The following is a 27,505-nucleotide window of genomic DNA, read 5'->3' on the forward strand; positions in this document are numbered from 1 at the left end:
TCAACCACACCCCATGCCCACTCCAGCCAGGTCCCCAGATTTCATTTTTTTTTTTCAAGGAGAGAAGGAAATAATAAAAAAAAGGAGTGAAGAAGAGGAAGAAAGAGGAAAAAGAGGGAGAGAGAATGGAAATGTTGCTTTATTCTACTATGAGTAGGTGTGATGTGGTATTGACAAGAATGTATATTTTGTGTATTTAAAGTGGAGAGCTCTATAAATACTTATTAAGTTTACTTGTTCCGGATCTGAGTTCAAGTCCTGGATATCCTTATTAGTTTTCTGTCTCGTTGAGTCTAAGTCTCTTTATAGGTCTTATGTATCTGGGTGTTAGGATCGTTAGCTCTTATTGTTGCATTGATCCTTTTACCACTATATCTTTGTTGCTTTAAAATCTATTTTATCGGATGTGAGAATTGCAAATCCTGCTTTTTATTTACTTATTTTTGCTCTCCATTTGGTTGGTAATTCTTTCTCCATCCCTTTGTTTTGAGTCTTTGTGTATCCTTGCATGTGAAATGGGTCTGGATGTAGTATACCGTTGGGTTTTGACTGTATCTTTTGACTGGGGGATTTAGTTGATTGAAATTTAGGATTACTGCCATTTGATGTTAACTAGCTGTTTTATCCATTTGTTGATGTAAATTCTTCTTTATGCTGATGCTTTTTACTTTTTGGTATATTTTTAGAAAGGCTAATACTGGTTGTTGCTTTCTATGTGTAATGTTTCTTTCAGAAGCTCTTGTAAAGCAGGCCTGGTGGTAATAAAATCTCTGAGTACTTGCTTGTTCATAAAAGATTTTATTTTTCCTTCAGTTGTGAAGCTTAGTTTGGCTGGATATGAAATTCTGGGCTGAAAGTTCTGTTCTTTGAGGATGTTGAATATTGGCCCCCACTCTCTTCTGGCTTGTAGAGTTTCTGCTGAGAGATCTGCTGTAAGTCTGATAGGCTTGCCTTTGTGGGTAACCTGACCTTTCTCTCTGGCTGCCCTTAGTATTTTCTCCTTCATTTCAATCCTGGTGAATCTAATGATTATGTGCCTTGGGGTTGCTCTTCTTAAGGAATATCTTGGTGGTGTTCTCTGTATTACCTGGGGTTGAATATTGTCCTGCTTTGCTAGGTTGGGAAAGTTTTCCTGAATAATATCCTGAAGAATATGTTCCAGCTTGGATTCATTCTCTCTGTCGCATTCAGGTACACCTATCAAACATAAATTTGGTCTTTTCACATAGTCCCATATTTCTTGGAGACTTTGCTCATTCCTTTTTATCTTTTTTTCTCTATTCTTGTCTTCTCGTTTTATTTCATTAAGTTGGACTTTGACCTCTGATATCCTTTCTTCTGCTTGATCAATTTGAGTGTTTAAACCTGTGCATACTTCTCAGAGTTCCCATATTGTATTCTTCAGTTCCATTAATTCACTTATATTCCTCTTTAAATTGTTTATACTCATTAGGATTTTGTCAAACCTTTTTTCAAAGCTCTTAGTTTCTTTACATTGGGCTACAACATGTTCTTTTAACTCACAGAAGTTTCTTATTATCCACCTTCTGAAGCCTGATTCTGTTAACGGAATGCACTCATTCTCCATCAAGCCTTGTTCCCTTGTTGATGAGGAACTGTGATCCTCTTTAGAGAGGCATTCTGATTTTGAGTATTCTCAGCCTTTTTACACTGGTTTCTTCCCATCATTGTAAATGTATCCACCTGTCGTCTTTGTAATTACCAACTTTCAAATTAGCTCTCTGAGTGGACGTCCAAGTTGTTAATTCCCAGGGCCAAAATCTGAGCAACCCACTGCGATGGCCAAAACAGCAGCGCCAAGACTGATAGTGCTTCTCTGCCTGGGAAACTCCAGTCTGGCTTCCTTCTTGAGTCCGTAATAGGCGACTCTGCCTTCCCGGACCTCCAAACGTCGGTCAGAAGGGGAACCAGTCCCGTTTACTCTGCACCAAGAGCCACTGCGCCAAGGTGCTGGCAAAACTGCTGCGCCAGCCACAAGAGTCGTGCTGGTGACCCATGGGGCTCCTCCACTGGGAATCTTCTGGTCCGTGAGTGACAAAAATTTGTCTGAAAGTGTGGCATCCTCTTGTTCTCTGTGCTTTCACTGGGAGCTGCAATCCCGAGATGTTAGCGATCAGCCATCTTGGATCAGTTTATTCTCTTAGATGAAAATTACATCATTTTGCCAATTAGGATTTTTCAAAGCACCAGAATAGTAATGTGCTTTTTCCATTCCCTAAAGGAAAGCCATTTAAAATAGACTACAATACTATTTTAAACCCAAATATTTACAGAAAGATAGATTAGTAGTCATCAAAACTCTTGATTTTCTGGACAGGACACTGAAATATATTTTAATACTTGACATTTTGTGCAACATAAATAGCAAATCCTGTAAGTATGGATAAATCGAATGTATTAGAATGTTCACCACAAAACACCTTTTCAAAGACAAAATGAGTTCTCAGTAATAAGATTCTCTTTCACACTTGCCCTCGGGATTTAGAAAGCTGATACACATGGTTTTTGGATAAGTAGCTCATAATCCCTGTTAATCATTTCTCCAGTGTGATTTTAATAGAGGGAAATTTTGCTGATTTATTCATTGTATTTCATATAGACAGATGCAGCCATAAGTATTTACCCTACATATTAATTCACATGAAGCTCCTGAATGTTGTTTTCACTTAGGTTACAATGGCTCAGCATTTTCTTGATTTCACTTTGCTTTGTTTTGTTTTGTAGCATGAGGTTATATAGACACTACTGACCCAGGTTTCTTGCTGAGTGGCTGCTGATTGCTCTCTGGACTGTGTTACCTTACACAAGTCATTTGACTCTCTGGGATCTCAGTTTCCTCATTAGACAACTGGAGAGTCTGCCCAGAGGCCTTTGGAGTACCTTCCAGCATAAACATTCTATAGTTCTTCATTTAGATGTGTTATGCAGCAAAATTATTGCTATTTAGGAAGTTGGAGGCACCTGGCATGGATAGAAACAGAAAATTGCTTGTAAAAGCTGTTTCCTAAAGATGGATTATACATGCTCACATGTGTAATCCATCAAAGGGTGGAAAGGGTGAGGAATAAAAGACCACAAATTAGGTCCAGTGTATACTGCTCAGGTGATACCAAAATTTCACAAATCACCACTAAAGAACTTAGTCTTGCAACCAGTTACCACCTGTCCCCAGTAACCTATGGAAATAAAAAAAAATTACTTCATATATCCTTATGTTGTTTTAAAATTATTATATATATGCATCATTTTTATAAGGAAAAGGTTTTCTTATTGTCAGTAGTGATGTGAGAAGCATATTTGATTTGTCCTTCATATACTTACTTTCTTAAAGAATGCTTATCCCTTTGTAACTCAGCAAAAATCAATAAAGATCTTTCTCAGCATTTTTATTTTTTCAGGTGGCTTCCCTTTAATCAGTGGCACACTGACAAGATAGCAGGCTTTGAAATGAAGCCCACTTGAATACAAATGCCAGATGCAATATTTAAAAACATACACTTCAGGCAGCTGATTTAAGCCTCAATTTTCTTATCCGTAAAATGGGAACTATAATAATAATACCAAGTTACAGGCTTATAATCTGTTTGACAAATTAGAAGTAATTAAAATAAAGTGCCTAACTGTTTACAACAGCAAAGACTTGGAATCAACCCAAATGCCCATCAGTGATAGACTGGACAAGGAAAATATGGCACATATACACCATGGAATACTATGCAGCCATAAAAAGTGATGAGTGTGTGTCCTTTGTAGGGACATAGATGAATCTGGAAACCATCATTTTCAGCAAACTGACAAGAACAGAAAATCAAACACCACATGTTCTCACTCATAGACGGGTGTTGAACAATGAGAACACATGGACACAGGGAGGGGAGCATCACACACTGGGGTCTGTTGAGGGGGCACTAAGGGAGGGACAGCAGGGGGTAGGGAGGTTAGGGAGGGATAACATGGGGAGAAATGCCAGATATAGGTGGCGGGGGGATGGAGGCAGCAAACCACATTGCCATGTGTGTACCTATGCAACAATCCTGCATTTTCTGCCCATGTACCCCAGAACCTAAAGTACAATAAAAAATAAAGTGCTTAGCAAGTGTATGGCACAAAGTAGGCTCCAGTGATAACTCTTAAGAATACTATTATCACTTTCTTGTTTTATCTTTTAACATCTAATGGTAAATGAAGAGACATTAAGTTATAAGGTAAATTTAACATTATTTTCAAAAGATGGCTATGTAAATACTTAGTTCTGAAATATAGTAGTAAAGACCTTTCTTATATATTTTTTTATTTACTTATTCAATACATATTTCCCAAGCATCACTATGCACCCAGTATTGGATGAGGCACTACAAAGATAAATGAGGACATGTACATCATGAGCTATGTGTACTCCATCTCTCATTCAGGCCTCTGCTCAACACTTTGCTCTTTAGAGTCTTTTTCTGCCCACCTGAGTCAAAACAGCTATCCTTTTGCTGTCGTATTTCTCTCCATCTTCATGAAACTTGTACCACCTGGCACATCCTACTGTTGTTTGCCTAGTCATTTTTTTTTTTTTCTTTTGAGACAGAATCTCATTCTGTTGGCCAGGCTGGAGTACAGTGGCTCACTGCAGCCTCTGCCTCCCAAGTTCAAGTGCTGCCTCAGCTCCTGAATAGCTTGGACTACAGGCACCTGCCACCACACCTGGGTGCTTTTTATATTTTCGGTATAGATCAACATTTCACCACGTTGGTCAGGGTGCTCTTGAACTCCTGACCTCAGGTGATCTACCTACCTTGGCTTCCCAAAGTGCTAGAATTACACCTATTCATTTATCTTAAGTTCCCCTCACCATAACCCAGGCTCCATGTGAGACAGATACTATCATTTTGCTCTCTGTTGAGTTCCCAGTGCCTGGCATCTGAAGATGCTCAGTAGATATTTGTCGAATGAATAAAAAAATCTGGTTTTGTTCAAAACTGCTAAGTTTTTCTAGATTGTGCCTATTTAGGAAGAGTATGCTTAGGCAGTAGAATAATTTATTCTGATGGAAATAGCTCCTTCTCTTCAACAGCCAGACCCAGAGCTCCAACTCTGCTGCTCCAGTTAAGGAGGCCACACTTACAGGAAAGAAGAAAAAACGCTTCTGCCCAGTTCCTGGCTGTTATACCATGAGGGCTTCTCTTGTCTCTAACTCAGCTTCTAGTCAGTCTGACAGCTTGTGGACTTGAAGCTTGTTTCCTTTATTTTAATTCTGTTGACTCTGGGGAGAAATGTCTTCGGGGAAAGACTCAAGTTCCCATAAAAGTGTTGATTTGTTCTGCAATTGAATGTGTTTGTTGAGAGGAGAAGCTGCGCAATGCACACTTGGACCCAGGATTTCTGTTTTACTAAATGTTATTGGGAACAACAGTGTGAGTCCATTCCACTTACAGATTCCCTCATCTGGCTGAGTAATGTCCCACATACAAACAATGAAAACAGCGTGGAAAAATGGGTTTAAATGAAAGCAAATTAGACCTGCCGATGTAATCTGTTTGTTATAAACCTTTTTGTTAGCTCTAAAGCATAGTAACTTAGATAGAGATTTAATACGCTCAAACTTAGAAAAAAATACTATTCTTTTTCCTATGGCTCATCTCCTACAATCCTTCAATTAATAAGTCAAAAATATTGAGTTACTATTGTCTCTCCAGCTCTGGTGGAAGGCCAGGAATGGTAGAGGAGACATGGATAAACATAGAAAGAAATAGTATATGTGTGTGTATGTACATCATATGCGTCTATCAGTCTATCCTTCCAAAACAACTACTCGGATTTCTTGAAAGTAAAAATATATCAAGAAAGGAGGAAAAATAACAAAATGAAAACACAAACATAGAAATTTCAAAATCTTAGACAACCAATGGCAGTTTTTAATTTAAACTTCTGTTAAGTTAACTCCCCCTATTGGGTAGACTGCTGCTAAGGCTGGTAGGGAAGCTGGACTCTGGCCATTTTTCAAGGCTTGGGCATGACCATTACAGCTGCATCCCATTACAGCTGGATTCCATTAGAGCTGAATCAACATCTTTGTGGTCAGATGGACAGCGGGAAAGGCCAAGGACTTCAGTCCACCTGATTCATCTGCGGGTTCTGAATGCAGCATTTTACTGGATACTTAATCATATGTTTAGCTTACAAGAGCGAAACACCAATTCTACAACCTATACATTCAACAAGTTTTCAGTGCTTCTTACAGAACTGGGACTAAGGTGAACCAGCTGCAGGATCAGAAACTATCTCTGTCTTCATTTAAAATTTTGCTATTTTGCTCATTATGGAATTTTTACATTAATTTTGCGTTTTTAAATAGTGTGTTAAAATATTGTTTGACTACTAGATTTTCGGCACCATCTTAAAATTTGCATCTAAGGAGAATGCCTCATTTTCCACACCTTAGTCCAGTTCCTGGCTTGTTATGTGCAGAGCATTTCACTAAGACCTACAGGGGATGAAGAGAAGGAAGAGGTATGGATGCCAACCTCTAGAGCCTAATAGAAGGGGAAAGATGTGTTCTGAAAGAATACTAATACAGTGAAAGAGTGGTTAAATACTTTAAGAGGGATCTGAAAATAATGTCAGTGCTTCAGGAGGCAGAATAGAACCATGACAAGACTTCCCACACCAGCCTTGCCACTTCTAGCTGTGTAACATCAGGTAGACACCACTTAAACACCAGAGATTTCTGCTTCCTCATTTGTGAACTAGGAGGAATGTCACTCACCTCAGAGGGTGGTTCTGTGAACCAAGGTAAAATGTGCAAAAATTGTAGAGTCCCATGATAAGTGGCAGTCATTGGTAGCCATGGTTCTATTTAAGTGGGCCTGGGGAACACAGATCTAAACCCTTGGTTGTGATACTGGCTATCCCACACCTCCAGAGAGAGGCAGGTATGGGAATGCAAGATACTGTGCATTTGCTTAAGGATGCATGGAAAATAGGGCCAGCCACTCACATCTGTTCATTGGCTTTCTTTTTCCCACTGGATTTGGTAGTGCCACACTGAGTTCTGTGTCATTTGGGATCCTAAAAGAAAAATTCATGTTGATAAGAGGGTTTTCCATGTCATCTGGAGTTTGAGAACCTTGATGGGTTCCAGGTATTAGTGGCTTATCTTAGGGGAAGGGAAGTGAATTAAGACAATTGTTTGCATAATTCATTCAACTAATTCAATATCTGGAACTGAGAAGACCTAGCCACAGACTAGTTAAAGATTTCTCTCTCTCTTTCTCTCTCCCCGCCTCCCTCCGTCTCTCTCTCTCTCTGACACACACAGACAGACAGACAGACAGACACACACACATACACACACACCCGTTCTTACTCATGACTGAGCAATGTCTTAGAATTTAGCGTCTACATGTTATATATCTTTTCCTTGCTGCAGGAATTGCTTTCTAGATTTGTCAAAATGAGAAAATGCTATCCTCTTTCTGGGAAATAAATCTCCATTTTCTCAGTGGAACACTCACTCAAACCAGCAGACAAAGGCAGTTGGGGGTGTCACAACAACAGAATGAAAGCATAACTGGAAAAATTCATCTTTTCTATTCACTGCTTCTGCCTAGATACATCCCTCAGGGAAGCCTATCACTTATGGAGGAAGTCTCCATGATGCTCAGGCTCATCTGGTATTTCTTTTCATTTAAAAAAGCCTGACAAGGTGCCAGCCTTCGTAGATTTCTAGGGCTGAACTGCCATAGGGACTAAGATTCATTCATCCATTCATCAAACATATTCTGCTTATCTCTCCAGTGCCAGACACTGTGTTGGGCACAGGAGAATCTGGTGACACAACTGAGAGAGATTCTTTGCTTAGAGTTTAACAGAGTTCATAGGCAATAAATATAAAGCTTAGAGTTTAATAGGATTGATAGACAATGAACAAGTAATTAAATCCACAAGAAAAATATCAGAGTGCCAATGTGCTAGTGAGAGAATTACAATCAGGTGACTGTGAAGAAGGCTGAATTGAAGATCTATCTAAGCTCAGGAGAGAAGTCAACGTTTCAACCGAGGCTTAAATGAAGAGACAGAGAATGCTGTGTGAAGGTCTAAAGGAAGAGGGTTCCAGACATGCATAGGAAACGGCACTAGTGCACACCCTTACCTGTTTCATTCATCAGTGAATCAAGTGCACTGAGCTCCAGCCAAGGGAGCTCATGAATTGAGTATTTGGGTGTGGCAGTGTTGGTTTCACAAGAACATATCCTTTCATCTCGGCCCCTTAGCCTCTACTAGATCCTCACACAGCCATCAGCCATTACACTATCTATCGAAAAAAAACTATGAAGAAATCTATTCTTCAAGGATTGAGGCCAAAAAGAACTGAATGTTGTAGAACCTTTCTCTCAACGTGTACTTGACTGAAACTGTCTTTGAAGTGTGGAACAGGTAATTGGTTTTGTGATAATGGCACTAGGTTACCCGAATGAGTGAGGAAAGAACTTGTTCTAGGCTTAGGAGAGCAAGTCATAAAGAACCAAGAGCCAACGGGAGGAGGAAAGAGGGGAGGGGGTCATGAAAGACGAGCTTAACAAGAAGGAGTAATAGAACACAGGCCCTTATTCTCCTATGGTTTCCTAATGCACATGTTCATGTCCCATAGAAGGAACTCTGGAAATGTTAAAACAAACTTTCTGAACCCTAGTTTCTTCGTTGTAAAGAGTACCTTCCTCACTGGGTTGTAAGAATTAAAAGAGAGATGCATGCTTGTATGCCATGAGTCAAGAGGCATTGCCCACTACAGGATGGAAAGACGGAAGACTGATCTCACGCCTCTACCTTTATTCCAAAGTTGAAGGATTTTCATTGTTTTCAGGCTTCTGTGGTGTTTCCTGCTTAACATTCCTACCAGCTTGAGTTCATACGCCTTCTTGTATAACCCAAGCAGGCAAATATTACATTTCTCATTTTTCTTTGCATAAGGATACTTTACTCATTTTCAAAACAAGCCCATCAAGATGATCAAGAAACATAGCTCTACTGGAATTTGTCCAGAGAATGTAGGGCAGTCATGGGGATTCTCTGAGTGTGAGACTCTCACAGGAGTTCTCAAGCTAATCTCATTTGGAACTTGGAAACAAGCAGAAAATTCTTGTTGCTCCAGGGCTCTGTGCCATATCTAAAGAAAATGATTGATTTCAAATTTTCTCAAGTTAGAATTAATTTCCTCAAATATGAATTCAATTCTCCCTGTGTATGGGAGAATCTAGGAGAAGTAATGTTTTTACATGCTTCCCTTAGTCACACACATCAGAACTCAAGTAGAAAAGTTTGTTGCCTCAAAGTGCAGTGGAAAAGAAATGAATGTTGCAATTCCTGTGTCCCTCACAGAAGGCAGGCAGGAGCCAAGGAATCTGTTACAAAATACAGCCCGGATCTTAAAGACCTGCAGTTTTCTGTCTGCCTCATTTTACTCAACCATAAAATAGGGATAAAAATAGGACTCACCCTCACCAGGCCCTTGGGAGGGTCAAACTAATTAGTAATATAAAACGCTGAGAACATATACCCAAAAGATATCACTTCATATGGGTTAGCCATTATATAACTACTATTATGTCTATCACAAGGACCTTTTAAGTCCATGTCAAGAGAGAATGTAAACAGAGAAGCAACAAAGCAGAATAGTTATGTTCTTAGTCTTTGGAGATAAACCTAGGTTAAAATCCAGGCTGCATTAATAACTGGCTCTATAACTTTGGGAATGTTAAAAAAAATTTAAATCCCAGTTTTTTCATATGTAAAGAGCATCTTCCTCATTGGGGGATTATAAGAATTAAATGAGATGATGCATGTCATGTACTTAGCACATGGTTTGGTGATAACTGCTCAAATGTTCAATAAAATAATTGTCATTATTCATATTCCTATTGAATCTTCAAGTTCAATGCCAACATGCCCACTCACTGCTCTGTAAATGCCTGCAAATGTCACTTTGGTCTCTGAGCTTATCTTTAGCAACTCTGAAATAAAATCTAAGGATAAAAATTTTCAAGTGATTATCAAGGTACTCACTTTCAAATATTTAAATAAAACATCCAAGGCATCATCCTTGCTCCCAGCTGAGGGTACCTTGATGGCAAGTCCTTCTGCAGCACACCTGGTGGTTGGTGATGGAAACTTAAAAGGAGAATAAAACTGAATCCCAGATGCTCACTCTCCAGGCTTTTTCCTTTGTCAATGTCTCCAAGGAAAAGTCCTTTAATCACTTAAGTCTAAAATCCCAAGCCTTTTGTGCATAACTGTAATTCACTGCACATTAGGATGGAAATGGCAAATATCTATTTTTCCAAGACGAATTAATTTTCTAAGAATTCTTAGACGAGTAGGCTAATACTGTATTCAGCAAGAGATCGCTCATAAATGTGTCCAAACTTATTTTATGACAGGAATATGATCCCCAAATACAAATGACTTCCTAATAACCACTGTGACAAATTAAAGGGGTTAATTAAAAATATAAACCATTTTGCACCCTTTTCATCTTCTAGCAGTTTTTATTGTAAGTAGCTGAGTTTGTGGAGAGAAGAGGAGGCTTGAGGAATATTTGGAGGCAACTGAGCTGTCTGCTTTCAGCTGTTACACAAATAGATCACCCTCATCCTCTCTCAAAAGCTGCATAAGAGCATACTTGATAAGCAAGAGGGCCATTTGGATCAAACTTGATAACAGAAATACATGATTGGTAATTATCGATATGTCCTTTAATAGAGGATGGTCTAAAAACCTGGCATTGACTTTTGACAGTTAGCAGAATTTTCTTTTGAATTCAATATACTTTAAAGCAACAGTCTCCAACCTTTTTGGCACCAGGGACTGGTTTTGTGGAAGATGATTTTTCAACAAACCAGGGGGTGGGAGGACGGTTTCAGGATGACTCAAGCACATTGTATTTATTGTGTACTTTATTTCCATTATTATTCATTCCAATATATAGTGAAATGATTATACAATTCACCATAATGTAGAACCAGTGGGAGCCCTGAGCTTTTTTTTTTCTGCAACTAGAAAGTTGCAGCTAGGGTGATGGGAGGCACTGACAGATCATCAGGTGTTAGATTCTCATAAGGAGCATGCAACCCTTGCATGCAGTTTATGTAGCAGTCACACTCCTATGAGAGCTGCCACTGCTGATCTTGTAGGAGGTGGAGCTCAGGCGGCAATGTGAGTGATAGGGAGTGGCTGTAAATACAGCTGAAGCCTCGCTTGCTTGTCAGCTGCTCACCTCCTGCTGTGTGGCTGGGTTTCTAGTAGACTGGTACCTGTCTATGGCCTGGAGGTTGGGACTTCTGCTTTAAAGCAAGTAGTATAAGTCCTAGTCCACAGGCCCAAGAGAAAATGAATCACATCTTGTGCCAATACAATGCATCCTTAGATATGTTATCCCCAACATCACTCATTTTGTATTATATTCAGTACAGAACCATGTGCAAGTAGTTTAACTATTTTATGTTGACAACAAAGATACTAAAGTTTAACTCACATGTTCCTCATCAAAATTTGTGAAAGAGAAAAAAAGATTTTTAGAAACAACAGTGTGATCTGAGATGCCTCTTGCCAGTTTTCAGGATTTGTAATGGAAAACCAGAGTTTCTTTCCATAAAGCTTATACTTTAAAGTTGGCTAATATAGGATCAAAACAGACTTCAAAAGAAAATTCTCCAACAGTCTACCCTATTATTCACTTTCAATAAAGTCACAGAAATAGAAGAAATTTGTAGACACTCAGAAAACTTCCTGAGTTATAGTTTTGGATTAGATGGTTTTGGTCATAAAATATTGGTAAACGAAGGAGTCAGCTCCTCACTGAAGCAAAAGCATATTAAAGTCATCCTCATTATAAGCACAGCCCCAAATAACACTTCAGCTCTCCTTGGCAGTGAGGCAAAAGTTTTTCAAATAAGGAATGGAAACTTCTCTAAGCATCTAGCGAAGTTATAATATATCACAGGACTGTATAGAAACATTACCATTCTGATAAGAGTAATAGAATAAAGAAGTACCCAAATACTTGTCTAGAAGGGCAACGAGCCTGCAAAAGCACATGTATTTGTGTACTCTTTTAATTCTTTCACAGTAGGAATAAATGAACTTGAAGTTTAGGAATATTCTTTAAGACTGTGAAAGTATTTTAGGTCAAGCTGTAAAATTTCCCTGAAGCTCTCTTCCATGATTATACTGGGGAGTGAGAAGAGAATTCTTCAAATAGTTCCAAAAGGAAACTCTAATCTGTTATGGAGAAGAAAATTAGTAAAAATGACATTTCTCTGTCTCTATCTGATGGTTTCCAAAGGCTCACCGTTGCCCAGGAGATACACTGTTGTAGCTGGGGCCTAGAACTAAGGGAAGGAGTTGTAATGTTGGGACATCATCAACACTGAAGATGTGGGCAGAGGTTTCCAACCTTCTCTAGAGAAGCATATACCTTGCAAGTCTGTCTTCCTTGATGTCTTCCAATTCTAAATGAATTAGGACCACATGAAGCTCAAGCCAGGTGAGCTAGGCTTGAGAGTCCCACTCTCCCTCTCCGAGTTGCTTTGGGCATGTTATCTTCATCTTTCTGTTTCTCACACTTTCTCATCTATAAAATACTGATAATAACCATCTTCAAGATTGTTGTGAAAGTTAAAGATGATGAGTAAATGTGCTTGGCAGGCACTATTAAAAGCTTCCTATAGCTCACACCCAGGCTGAATAGGAAGCTATTGCATGACTATCTCATTACGTTTCACTTCGCACTTGTCACTGGGAACTAGTTCCATAACAGAAATAGAATACATTATGCATTAAAATTCCCATAGACTTAAAACATCTCCCTGCAACTTATAAAAGGCTTGTTTTTGTTTTGCTTTTAAAGAGTTAGGGACTCACCAAGGCTCCAGGAGTGGTCTTGAACTCCTGGCCTTAAAGTGATCGTACCACCTCAGCCTCCCAAAGTGCTGGGATTCCAATGATGAGCTCCTATGCCTGGCCTTGTTTTTGTTTTTTAATGAGTAAATTCCAGGGCACATCTTAATTACCACAGATTCAGCCCAAGCTTCTATCTCCCTATATTTACAGTAGAAATGAAATTTCACACATTTGAAGTCGACACTCCAGTGCCCACGAGCCATTCGGTAGAGGGCACCTGGAATTACATGGACCAACGGAATCCACAGGCTCTTGGGGTGTCTGAATTGTCAAAGTGGAACTTGGATCTAATCCAGAGCTAGTGAGGAAGTCCCCCTCTTTTGAATCTTCTTTCTTTGCTGGTCTCTTCCTCTCACTACAGAAACAAGCTCAAGTCTCCTCTTCATAAAACAAAACAAGACAAAAACGAAAATAAAAACTTCCATCTCAAAGTTTCTTTGTAGGTACGGTTGAACCCCTTTCTTCCAACATCTAAACTTTTCTTGCTGAGAAGTCTCTACCAACCACTGACATTTCCCATTCTTTCTTCCGCCCTATTTCATGGGGCCCCACTGATCACATCCTCCTTTTTGAAATTTTGAATTCCTTTTGCTTCTACAATCTTTCACTTTCCTAATTCCCTTCATACATGCCTGGTTCCTTCCATTTCTTTCATGTCCCTATCCCCTCCTATACTTAAATATGAGCTCAAGGCATGTTTCTTAGCCTCCTGCTATTATTACCTTATCCATTCTCTTTGGGTGATACCATCTCTGCTCGTAATTTTAACCACTACCTTTCTGTTGAAGGTTCCAATAGTCCTGCCCAGACTATGACTGATCTTTACATTCCTACATCAATGCCCTCCTAGAAATATCCACTTGGATATTTCCCAGGCAGCTCAGAAATGATCATATCTTTTCTACCCTAAACATGAAGTTCCTTTTGAAACTCTCCCAACTGTTGGCACCATCAACCTAACAGCTGCCCAAACTAGAAATTTCAGTCACTCTTACTCTGACTCATCACTCCTTTCCATCAGTCCTCAAGCCCTGCCAACTTAATCCCCTTTATGGTGCTTTATCTACTCCTTGCCTTCCATACCTAACACCCCTGCCCTAATTCAGGCCCTCATCATTTTCCCCTTTAGATCCATGGGTAGCCTCCTAATTAGCCTCCCCATTGCCAATTCTATCTCCCTCAAATTGAGCCTCTCACAGCTACTGAATGAAGAGGCAGGTCCAGCAGTAAAGTAATAAATGGCCAGTGATAAAGTCACACAAATGCCTCCTTCCAGAAGTATCTTGCCTACACCTTGCATCTCTGTATTACTCTTGCCAAATATTGCTCTCTATACTCCCTATTGATTCTGAGAGCTAATTGATAACCTTCCAATACCTCCTTTACTGCTTGATCTAATGAAAGGCATTGACTAGTACACAATTCCTTTTATTTTCTATCATAATTGCAGGGTTTTTGCTTCCTCTATTGGTCTAGGGCCACGACTAAGGGCAGGGACCATAACTGTAAACTTTAAGGACCGTGTACTCAGGTACTATGTCCTCCAACTACTAACGTAGTACCTGACGGATAGTAGACACTTAGTATGAATAGTCTTCAGTAGCTTTTTCTGTAAAACATATTATTTATTCATGATGCAATGATGTCACTTGTTTTATTATCTTATTCTTAGCCTCAGAATCCCATAAAACACATGCAAATTTCTCACAAAGTAGAGAAAGAAAATATTCTGGAAGATCTCACTGACTTGCAGACCTGATCCTCTGCTTTCTCCATTTGTCATAGTCATATATGAGAACTTCTTCCCAGAGCAGACAAATATTCTTACGTGCTTTAAACCATCGAGTTGGGTACTATGGACACCTCACATCTGAGTGCCTCAGAAACACCCACTCTCCATTGCTAGTTAAAAGTCTGGTCATCTTTGGCCAAAAAATACTTTCAGATCCAGCAGTGTCTCTCAAGGTTGCATTGTGATTGTTTGTGATGGCAGAGAATCAAGGGACTTAGGCAGCCCTGATGGGTAAATAATCCAAGAGTTTTTTGTTCATTGGCAAGTCAGTAATGAAACAGGCCATGTACTGGTGAAACAAGCTGTAATACTGCTTCACTGTTATATTTGGAAATTACAACATAAGCCTTCAAAGTCTTTGAAGTCCCATGGTAGGAAGGATTTCTAAAGACAATCTCTTTTACAACAGGAAAAAAAAGTTAAGGATTTTCTATTTTTATCTCAACAATGGCTTTAGAGATTAATTAAATTCAACGTGTTTGTTGACACCACATATTGTTTGTCAGGCACTGTGAGGATGTGATTCTTGTTCTCAGAACAGTCCGATGAGGTGACAGGGTGGAGACTCTTAGGAGGAGATGCTAATCAAAAGATTTACACAGGGGCTGGGCGCAGTGGCTCACGCCTGTAATCCCAGCACTTTGGGAGGCTGAGGTCAAGAGATCGAGACCATCTGGGTCAACATGGTGAAACCCCGCCTCTACTAAAAATACAAAAAATTAGCTGGGCATGGTGGCACGTGCCTGTAGTCCCAGCTACTCAGGAGGCTGAGGCAGGAGAATTGCCTGAACCCAGGAGGCAGAGGTTGCGGTGAGCCGAGATCGCGCCATTGCACTCCAGCCTGGGTAACAAGAGTGAAACTCTGTCTCAAAAAAAAAAAAAAAAAAAGATTTACAGTGGAAAGTAAAGAGAGCCACGGGAAGGGAGGGTTTTTACTTGGAAAAGTCATGGAATGTTTTAAGAAACAGCTGGACTTTAAAGCATAGGTGGGACTTAAATAGGTGAGGAGGGGACAGGAGAATAGAAAAGCAGTATTATACAGGTAAAGGTAACTTTACAAATAGAACAAGAAGCAAGTAAGTAAAGGGCATGTTGAAGAACAGCACATTAGAGATTAATGGGAGGGAAGATGAGAAATATAATTTGGGGCAAACTGTGAAGGGCCTTGAATGCCAAACAAGGCATTTTGCACTTTAGCCTGTGGGTAATTGCTAATCATCAAAAGATTCTCAAGACGAGGGCATTTCTTCTTTCTTACATTTGGAGGAGCCGGGGAGTTGAAAGCAATTCCAATACACATTCCTCAATCATGGACACATATCAGAATCACCTAGGGAGTCTGTTAGTGTGTCTGTGTGTTTTAATGATGCCAAGTCTGGTCCCACTTCTGGACAAATAAGTCAGAATCTCTTAGAGTAGGAACTGGATATAACTTTTTTGAAAAAAAACTTTTTACCTGATTTTTAATGTCTAGCCAGGGCTGAGAACCACTGCATAGGTGAAAGTATATCTACCTATCTAGGTTATCTACAGATAGATCTACAGATCTATAGATAGATAGAGACTAGGTAGATGGATACATAATCAAGCACGCCAAGAACCTAGACCTGAATGCGTAACTACATTTATATGATTTAGTTGATTAAGAAAAGCATAAGAAGGCTGGGCACGGTGGCTCAAGCCTGTAATCCCAGCACTTTGGGAGGCCGAGGCGGGTGGATCACGAGGTCAACAGATCGAGACCATCCTGGTAAACATGGTGAAACCCCGTCTCTACTGAAAATACAAAAAATTAGCTGGGCATGGTGGCATGTGCCTGTAATCCCAGCTACTCAGGAGGCTGAGGCAGGAGAATTGCCTGAACCCAGGAGGCAGAGGTTGTGGTGAGCCAATATTGCACCATTGCACTCCAGCCTGGGTAACAAGAGAGAAACTCCATCTCAAAAAAAAAAAAAAAGAAAAGCATAAGAAAAATTGAGAGGAACGATCCAAGATGGCCTATCGGTAACAGTTCGGGATTGCAGCTCTCAGTCAAAGCGCACAGAACTAGAGGACGCCACACTTTCAGACAAATTCTGGTCGCTCACGGAGCAGAACATCCCCAGTGGAGGAACCACACGGGTCACCAGCGCGACTCTTGTGGCCGGTGCAGCGGTTTTGCTGGCACCTTGGCGCAGCAGCTCTTGGAGCAGAGTAAACAGGGCTGGCTCCCCTTCTGACCGAGGCTTGGAGGACCCACACGGGTCCCCAGCACGACTCTTGAGACCGGCGCAGCGGCTGTGATGGCACCTCAGCACGTGAGCTCTCGGCGCAGAGTAAACGAGACTGGTTCCCCTTCTGACCAAGGTTTGGAGACCGGGGAAGGCAGAGTCGCCCATTATGAACACAAGAAGGAAGCCAGACAAGAGAATCCTGGGCAGAAAAGCACCATCAGTCTTAACGCTGCCATTCTGGCCCTGGGAACTAACAACTTGGACGTCCAATCAAGAGACCTAATCTGAAAGTTGGTAATTTCAAAGATGACAGGAGGATAAATTTACAATGATAGGAAGAAACCAGCGTAAAAAGGCTGAGAATACTCAAAATTAGAACGCCTCTCCCTCTAAAGATGATCACAGTTCCACGTCAGCAATGGAACAAGGCTTGATGGAGAATGAGCGCATCCCAATGACAGAATCACTCTTCAAGGAATGGATAATAAGAAACTTCTGTGAGTTAAAAGAACATGTTGTAGCCCAACGTAAAGAAACTAGGAACTTTGAAAAAAGGTTTGATGAAATCCTATTGAGAATAGACAACTTAGAGAGGAATATAAGTGAATTAATGGAACTGAAGAATACAATACAGGAACTCCGAGAAGTATGCACAGGTTTAAACACTCGAATTGTTCAAGCAGAAGAAAGGATAACAGAGGTCAAAGTCCAACTTAATGAAAGAAAACAAGAAGACAAGATTAGAGATAAAAGGATAAAAAGGAATGAGCAAAGTCTCCAAGAAATGTGGGACTATGTGAAAAGACCAAATTTACGTTTGATAGGTGTACCTGAATGCAATGGAGAGAATGAATCCCAGCTGGAAAATACCCTTCAGGATATTATTCAGGAAAATTTTCCTGAACTAGCAAAGCAGGTCAATATTCAACCCCAGGTAATACAGAGAACACCACAAAGATATTCCTCAAGAAGAGCAACCCCAAGGCACATAATCGTTAGATTCACCAGGGTTGAAACAAAGGAGAAAATACTAAGGGCAGCCAGAGAGAAAGGTCAGGTTACCCACAAAGGCAAGCCTATCAGACTTACAGAAGATCTCTCAGCAGAAACTCTACAAGCCAGAAGAGAGTGGGGGCCAATATTCAACATCCTCAAAGAACAGAACCTTCAGCCCAGAATTTCATATACAGCCAAACTAAGCTTCACAACTGAAGGAAAAATAAAATCTTTTATGAACAAGCAAGTACTCAGATTTTATTACCACCAGGCCTGCTTTACAAGAGCTTCTGAAAGAGGCATTACACACAGAAAGAAACAACCAGTATTAGCCTTACTAAAAATATACCAAAAAGTAAAGAGCACCGACATAAAGAATTTTCATCAACGAATGGATCAAACAGCCAGTTAACATCAAATGGCAGTAACCCTAAATTTCAATCGACTAAATCCCCCAATCAAAAGACACAGCCAAAACCCAAAGGCATGTTACATCCAGACCTGTTTCACATGCAAGGATACACAAAGACTCAAAACAAAGGGATGGAGAAAGATTTACCAACCAAATGGAGAGCAAAAATAAATAAATAAAAAGCAGGAGTTGCAATTCTCGTAGCGGATAAAATAGATTTTAAAGCAACAAAGATATAGTGGTCAAAGGATCAATACAACAACAAGAGCTAAGGATCCTAACACCCAGATACATAGAGACTTAGATTCAATGAGACAGAAAATTAATAAGGATATCAAGGACTCGAACTCAGATCCGGAAGAAGTAAATTTAATAAATATTTATAGAGCTCTCCACTTCTAAGACATAAAATATACATTCTTGTCAATACCACATCACACCTACTCATAGGTTTAAATGAAACATTGATTGGCCATTATTAATACCCATTTTTTTTTCAGAATAAAGCAATATTTCTGTTCACCCTCCCTCTCTCTCTTCCTCTTTCTCTCCTTTACTCATATTTTTCTTTCCTTCTCTCAAAAAAAGAAATCAACTTGTAAACCTCTAGATCCAGGTCGGCAATGTCTCTCTCATTGCTTGAATTCCTTCCTTCCCTTCCTTCCCTCCCTCCCTCCCTCCCTCCCTCCCTCCCTTCATCCCTTCCTCCCTCTCCCTTCCTCCTTCCCTCCCTAAAAAAAAAAAAAAAAGAAAAATTGAAAGAGACCGCTGGGATAGTGGTTAGACGTGAAAATCAGGATTGACCAACAAGGATGCCTAATACAAGTTCAACTACCTGTTGGATCTACTTCTTGAGACATCCATCACCTCTACTAACAAACTGATTTCACTCAACTTCTTCAAAACCTAATATTGTTTGATAAGAGACAGAAGTGATACTGATGCTGGGGTGATCTACCAAAAGAGGTTCTGTTATTTTAAGTGCCAGAATTTTTAAATGAATATTATGCCCTAAGATACAAGTTACTAAAACATGGTAACTGTAGGCTAAAAGATTTGAAGATGGCAACAAAAGCATAAAGTCTTGTGACAAAAAAAATTTTTTTTCCTCCTCATATATTATGACCTTAGCTGACTTCTGCAATTATGGGAAGGGAAATATCCTAAAAATCTCCAGGTGTCTTACCAGGGATCAGACCAGGATTTGGGTAGCCACTTCCCATTCAGCAACTCTAATTTGAGTAGGGAGGAAGTCAGATGGGGTGCTGACCTTCATAAGAAAGAGGCTGGCCAGGCAGAGCTTCTATCTATGGATGTCAGTTGAAGCAGGGATTAGCAGGCAGATACTACCACCCAGGTGGGTTAAACCTCAAGTGGAGGGGTCAGGTAAGAGAACTCAAGGACTCAGAGTGATTGACAGCAAGGCCAAGGGTTAGGATCTCGCTCAAGAATTTAGGGGATGAGAGATCAGTCAGGCTTGGGGGTCTCACAGAAAACACCAGCACCATCACCAGGGGAGTTGGTTGATGCTGAAGTACTAGCAGGCTGGGGTGGGAGAATAATAAATCAGGAAGCAAAGCATTCTTGACAACAACTAATAATATATGGAGGAAAAAAAGTGTCATCTGCTGGGAGAGACTATATGCTAAGTGTGAAATTCAGTCTTATTACTTTATATCCATGCCTCGTTCAGCCATACAAAAGTGAGATGAGGCTTGCCAGTACTTAAACTAGAGCCAAATGATAAGAAAAATCAGGTTATTTCTCTGGTTGGAATGAAGAGTAGATGGTATAACTATAAGCAAAAGAAAATTATACTCTTTAGCTCCCCAGAAGCTGTGTTGGAAAGCTGTCTGAATTAGAGAAAACTAATGTATATTTATAAAGTTTATGATGTTGATAAAAGACACATCAAGTAATAGTAAGAACATCAGTTTACATGTATAAAGTCCTAAAGTCCTCACTCTGTGTTAAATGTATTAATGTATATAGTCTTCACAACAATCTTACGTGATAGGTACTTTTACTACATCCATTTTATACCCCAGGAAACTGAGACATAGAGAGGATACATTTCCCAAGTCCACACAGCTTGAAAGGGCAGAGCCTGGATTCTAATCCAAGTTATCTAGCTCCAGAGTTTCTATTAACAATGAAACGTAAGCTGTTCTTCATAATAAGGAACTACCTTTGAAGGGGCAGAATGAAGCAAGAGCACATAGGAAAATGCTTAAGGACATGTTTGTGATCTAAGACATTCATTCAATAGGTTCTTTCAGTCCACAAATATTTATCAAGCACCTGTTATATGCCAGGCCCTTTTCCACACGCTGAAGATTGCAGACAGGTGGGATCCCTATACATCTGAAAGAGTGAATACATGTTATATGGTGTGGCATAAAATGTAGTGTTTTGTGGCTTTGCTAGGCCCCAAACACTGCATCTTTGGAATCCGAGTTCTTCCACAAGTCTGAAATATAATTAGCTCTCTGTTGAAGAGTTTCCAACACAATGAAGTTTCAGAGTTTAGAACCCAGAGTGGAGATATGAATGTTTTCAGGCAGGCAGCAATGTTGGAGGAAAAGGAACTGGTGGACAGCCAAGGAGCTGAGGCCCTGTCCCAGGGCTGCCTGTGACTTGGTCTGTGTATGAGGAGGCTGCACTGGATGACCTCCAAGGCCTAGCTCTGGAATCTGGGTTCCCAGGAAGCAAGGCAGAAGCAAGGCTGTCCTCAGGTACAGGACAACGGTGCTCAACCTGAGAGTAGTCACAGCCAGGGCAGCAGCAAGAAACAGCATGCGATACTTCAAGGATAACCATACCACATTTCTGGGGTCATCCATCTCTCCCAGAGGGTGTCAAGGAACATCCCAGACTTAGGCTGATTTCCAGCTTTCATACACTGTGGGGATTGTGCTTCTGCTTAGAGAGCTCTAAGAACAATCTGCAGACATAATGCAGGAGCAAGTAGCCCCATGCAGAAGGGCGTAACTCATCTGCCAGGGTAGGATGCTGAATCAACCCTCCAAAATCAGGAAAGGAATTGTAATCTGCAGGAAGGAGAAGACTGGCTCTCCTCACTCAGGAACTTGGGATCCTTGCCAGATTTTTGGCTCTAGCTGAGCCTAAGAAATATCAGGCAGGATTCATCACTGTTAATAATAACTGGCACATGACTGAGTGCAGAACTGAAACGCAGATGGCCAGGGAGCTGAGAGTGTCCTTAAAAGAGAAGGGACACGTTTGGGGGAAGGAAGAGGGTATCAGAGAGAGACACACACATGCATTTACACGTGATTTCAGGACATTCTACCATGACCCCACCCCACTCCTTCATGATGCCCAACCCTGTAGCCCACCTGCCTGCCTCAGATGCTATCACTCACCCCTGGGTACAAAAGCCATCCACACTTTTTCTGTATTAGGCAATTTCTCAAACCCTGACTCCTACTGTGGAAGAACAATGCAGGTCTTCTCTATAAAAATTTCTCTTTTTACCTCCTCTTCACCTGAGACATTTCTCCGTCTACCTTCCTCTTCCAGGTAGCTGAGTATTCCAAACTCCTAATTAAAGGGCAGCACCTAGGCTTGGCTTTACCCGGCCTCTGCTTCTCGAGCGGCTTTCTCACAGAGTTCAGTTCAACGTGCTAAGCCACAACATCCAAAAATGAGAATGAAGCCAAAATCCACTCAATGATTCTTTCAAATTGTGCCTTTTTGGATGCAAGACCAACTGCATGGTCTACAAGAATCCTCAGGGCAACGGGCCTTTACACCTACAGCTGGCATCAGGAAAATAGAATAAGGAGCCTTGATTTCAGCTGAGGGCCACTGCTCAAAGGGGTTCCCAGATCCTCTGAGCTGTGAATAAAGATGACTTTTTAAAATAGGATAAATTAATGAAGAAAGATTTTCACAGGATAAAACAGATCCCTGGTCAGGCACAGTGGTTCATGCCTGTAATCCCAGTAAGGTGGGAGACTGAGGCAGGCAGATCGCCTGAGGTCAGGAGTTTGAGACCAGCCAGGCCAACATGGCGAAACTCCATCTCTATTAAAAATACAAAAATTAGCTAGGAGTAGTGGTTCACACCTGTAGTCCCAGCTACTCAGAAGGCTGAAGTGGGAGAATCACTTGAACCTGGGAGGTGAAGGTTGCAATGACCCAAGGTCAGGCCATTGCACTCCAGCCTGGCAAAAGAGCAAGATTCCTTCTCAAAAAAGCAAAAAAAAAAAAAAAAAAAAAAAAAAAAAAACCACACACACACACAAAACAAACAACAAACAGATCCCTTGTTTCCTGGATTTAATTCAAAGTTAAGATTTAGAAGTGAGTTCAAATTTGAGTCTGACATAATATCACTTCCCTTGACAAGTTAGGGAAAACTAAAATATTCTGCAAAAAGAATAGAGGGAGATCAAGAAAACAAGGTAACCACTGGCAAAATGAGAAAGTAGACAAAGCTGGGTTTCAGTGCTCAATCCCCTGAACTGGTACACTTGCCATTCCCTGGGGGAACCCATTATTAGGATAAGCAACCCAAGCTGACACAATGCCTGGTCAAAACTTACCTATTCTGTGCCCAGTGGAGATAAAGTATATTTTAAGTGGCCATGAAATAGAGACACTGGAACTGCCATCAGGGATATCTGGGGACTTAATACTATAAATCAAAGCCGTGAACCTCAATTACTATTTCAGGCAGCAAAGTAGAGATTTAGAGACAAGGAAACTTTTCCAACTACCCCCAGATTTGATTCTCCTGTGCTGAAACTCTAATTTGCAGATTTGTTTCCCCACTTACCTCCCTTCTTTGGCCTTTTGCATTGTTCTCTCCACAATAAATTAAGCTACTGACCATGGACATGTAAAAAATGCATCTGGCATGAATATTTATTGCAACACTATTTACAATAGCAAAGACTTAGAACCAACCCAAATGCCCATTAATGACAGACTGCATAAAGAAAATGTGGCACATATACACCATGGATTACCATGCAGCCATAAAAAAGAACGAGTTCATGCTCTTTGCAGGGACGTGGATAAAGCTGGAGGCCATCATTCTCAGCAAATTAACACAGGAGCAGAAAACCAAATACTGCATATACTCACTCATAAGTGGGACTTGGACAATGAGAACACATGGACACAGGGAGGGGAAAATCACACACTGGGGCCTGTCAGGGGTGGGGGCCAAGGGGAGGGAGAGCATTAGGACAAATACCTAATGCACATGGGACTTAAAACCTAGATGGGTTGATGGCTGCAGCAAACCCCCATGGAACATGTATACCTATGTAACAAATCTGCACATTCTGCACATGTATCCCAGAACTTAAAAAAAAAAAAAAAAGTGCATCTGGATAAAAGTCTCTGAAACCCACCACACTCTACGGTGGATCAAGTGCACGGAGGTGAATGGAATCAGTTTCAAAGGGTTTCTGCAGCAAGAAGTGCATTTGCAGAGAGGCTTGTGAACAGCTTGCCAAATTTCAGCTTGGAAGAATTTTATTATCTTTAATTTACCAACCTAAAAATGGGCTTATAAGGGAAATTCTTAGTGATGTCTTTTTAGCAGGCAACCATAGCAACTGCCACACACCTACCTCACCGCCCTGGAGCCTGGATAGACTGCTATGTCCAAGTTTTGGCCTTTGAAAAACTGAATCTGGAACAACTGGAGCCTAACCTGCCTGCTCCACCCTGGAGCACTCAGAGGAGAATGAATTAACTTCCCCAGCCAACCCAGTAGTCCCAGTCCTGAACCAGAAAGCAGTGGTTTGTTAGAAAGAATGCAGAAAGCAAAGCCACAGTACGTTCATTATACTGTTAAACTGTAATCACCTTTTTCTGTGAGAGTCTTCCTGTTTTCCCTGAAGGGGGACAGTTTAACTGCCTTCTGGGGCAGAGGTGCCAACTCAGCAGAGAGACTTCCTGTGGGTCTGGGAGGCAGTTGTGTTCAGCACACTGTGGCATTCCCACTGACCCAGAGGCAGGCTGTGACAGGGGCCCCCATCCCGACAGAGGGTCGGAGGCGGGGGCTCAGAGACTAAGGCTCCTGGCTTAAGGATTGATGTTGATTTCCTTTTCTGAGGGCCAGCACTAGGGTGAGGCAAGCCAAGTGCTTAGGGAACAAGACAAGGAGCTGTTCACTCTCCGGTCCTGCAAGTAGCTCTTTCACCCTAGTGCCAGCCCTACTCAGAGCCAGCAACAGCACAGGTGTGTGTGTGTGTGTGTGTGTGTGTGTGTGTGTGTGTGTGTGTACACACTGTGGAAATCGGCAGTTCTCAACGCGTGGTCCCGAGACCAGCATCACCTGGGAACTTGTTAGAGATTCTTAGGTCCCATGAATCAGACACTCAGCAGGTGGGGCCCAGCAATCTGTCTTACAAGCCCACCAGGTGCTTCTGATGCAGTTGAGGTTTGAGAAGCCCTGTGCTGGAGAAGAGTGCTCTCCAAAGCCAGTCTCATGGCATTTCTAAGACCATCTCCCAAAATGCTTCCATACAGCCAGAATAGGGAAAGGGAGAGTGGTGAGAGTACAGACTTCCTGAAGCCATCAGCAAGGTAGGAATCCCTTGAATAATAAACCAGGAATTGCTTTTTCCTGGACACCCCTAAGTAAAGTATAGTACTTAAGACTTGGCAATTGTTGGATAAAGATGGAGATTACTACAGAACCCATTCCTTCCTAACTAGACACTCAGCCATTGCGTGACACTGTGATGTAGACTAGCTATTTGAATATTCTGTGGCTGAGATTCCTTCCTCTGTAAAATGGGTCCAACATCACCTAGCTGTGAGAGTCAGAGAAGTTAATGTACGTAGAACCCTGAGAAGAAACCTGGGGCAGAGTGAGCTATGGAGACAGTTCACACATCTAACCAGGGGTTCTGGGCTCCATTCTCCTCCCAGGGAGCCAGGTGGATCTGGTGCCTGAAGACAACTGAGTGGGGAAGGAGGTAAGCTGGTTTCATCTAGGGTGCATGCTTTTTAAAGAAGGCTATTTTCCAATCCAAACAGTCTATGGGCATTAAGCTTCATTGGTGGTGACAGAAGAGAAAGGAAAGGAGAAGGGACACCCAGTACAGCCTGCCACTGGGTACTGAGAACCACTCTTTATATATATATGAATGAAGGCAAGAAGACACTTCAGAAGACCCCACATTTAAACTCTGTCCCTGGGACCCAAACAGTATAGAGTAGTGAGACAATGACCACCGCCCACCAGCTGAGGGACCCCAGGCATTTGGCAGTGGACATGGTTTCTTTTGTCCAGGGGAGGATTATAAACAGGAGTGTGAGGATGAAATCATGCAGCAAAAAATACTGTCGGGCACAAGGCAGACCTGATGTCTTAGCACTAAGGTCCTATCACAGAATTCTGGAACCATTTCTGCAAAGCTGAAGAATTAATCCCATCCAACTTTTCCCAACTCACAGACATGTCTCTTGAGGACCAGAAAGGTTGCTGGCCTGCAGAGGGCACACAGCTGGTAGGGGACAATAACGAGCTCTGCTCTGATTCCCCCCTCTATTAAGGAGTGCTGCGGTGAGACGCAAATTTTAAGCTTCTACCCACAGGCCAGGTAAACAAAGGGCGGCCTCCCGCCTGCCCCCGTGTTTGCCTAGGCCATCCCTTGCAGCACAGCTGAGGGCTTTAAGGAGGATCTATGACTCACACTTTTCTTGCCGAAGGGAATTAACGCCAAGATAACACTACCCATGTGGGGGGGAAAAAAGCCAAATCAAGGAAGAAAGTTCACCTCGCGCCCCTCTCCACCGAGCCCCCTTACCTTCCTCATTTAAAATCCACGGCAGAAAGGCCAACACGGAGTCAAAGCCGCAAGTGCTCTCTTCAAAGGCACAGGACCCAGCGGGCAGGTCGAGGGCACCAGCGAGCTGCAGGGCTGAGGACACAAAGCGAGTTTCAGTTCGAGCTCCCCTCAGGAGCGTTTGCACCAACTTGGGGCGCCCAGGGAGACTATCTGGTGAGAGCAGGGGAACCAGGAGCGGGAGGGGGCGGGAGAAGATGCAGTACCTGTCCCCCAGCATCCACTGAGAGACCCCAGGCCCACCCCACCCCAGGCTTGGCCAGGGGAGGGAGTTAGCAGCTGCGGAGGATCGGGAGGCACCCTCGGATAGCCCAGCCCAGCACGGTGAGCCGGGCCACCCGGGACAGCAGGAGCGGGGACGCGGCGTCAGAGCGCCCCAGGGGTTATCCCGGGGTCCAGGCCTTACCTTGCAACGCCAGGAGGACGCCCCTTAACAGCATGGTCGCGATTCAGGGAGGAGGACCGGAAAGGGGTGCACGCTGCCAGCCCGCTGGGACAGGCTGCTCCTAGTGAAAGGGATCGTGGGAAGCAGGGTCGCCAGGGTCGCCGGGGACCCGGGGACCGAGAAGTCGAGAGGCAAAGCTTGCGCTCTGAGCTGCCCAACTTTGCAGAGCGGCTTTTAGAGCCGAGCGGTATGCTGGAAGGTGCCAGAATGGAGAGCGCCAGCACCGTGGCGCTGAGCAGCAACCTCGGGTCAGACCGCGGCCCAGCTGGTCCTGGGCGACGATGCGGCTGGGCAGGCAGGAGACAGCTGCACACTTTGAAAGGCCAGCCACGACTGGCTGGGAGAGGAGAGGTCGGCCTGCAGTGCCTTCTCTCAGGATTTTAAAGGTTGGGACCAGAGCCCTTGCAGACACTTGGAAGGGGCAGGCCTTCCAGGAGTCCCTCCGCTGGGTTGGGACCGGAGGCGCGCGCCCCGCCCAGCCGCGGTGGGAACTAGCTTATTTCTGGGGACAGCTTCCCTGCATCTGGCATGTCAGTCCCGCAGGGTTGGCCCTAATTTTAACTTCTCCCCAGAATTAAAGAGGGTGGAATTCTCCTAGGACAGCCTGGAGGAAAATTTGGAAACGGTTGGGTGGAATAAGCTTCATATCTAAGGAGTTTCAGCGTTTACGGTCCAGCAGTGCTAACCCTGGAATACCACCCCCACTTTTTTGCCGGTGGAATGTCTGGCATGCCTGGTGCTCAGCATTCCCTCCTTCCGATGAAATGGGGGCATTCCTTGTCTCCAAAGAGCCATGATAGATTGATTAGTGGGAGCCTTTAACTGGGAGGGGGGTTGTTGGGG

General features: G+C 42.3%; 1 protein-coding gene across 5 annotated transcripts in view; it reads right to left on the bottom strand.

Annotated features, from left to right (window-relative positions):
* MAMDC2 (MAM domain containing 2) overlaps window positions 1-27,016 on the bottom strand; it is a 187,092-nt gene extending 160,076 nt beyond the window's left edge. For all 5 annotated transcript variants that reach the window (XR_013533029.1, XR_013533030.1, XM_054254976.2 and 2 more), the window contains exons 1-2: window positions 26,624-27,016; window positions 26,179-26,292 (exon numbers count right to left, since the gene is read on the bottom strand). Coding sequence is in view for 2 of the 5 variants with exons in the window: in XM_054254976.2 (XP_054110951.2) it covers window positions 26,179-26,292; window positions 26,624-26,657 (148 nt within the window). In the remaining 3 variants the exon portion in view is untranslated. The remainder of the gene's footprint in view (window positions 1-26,178; window positions 26,293-26,623) is intronic.
* Between the last annotated feature and the right edge of the window lie 489 nt (window positions 27,017-27,505).

This window comes from Callithrix jacchus, chromosome 1 (genome assembly GCF_049354715.1).
Source record: "Callithrix jacchus isolate 240 chromosome 1, calJac240_pri, whole genome shotgun sequence".
NCBI lineage: Eukaryota > Metazoa > Chordata > Mammalia > Primates > Cebidae > Callithrix > Callithrix jacchus.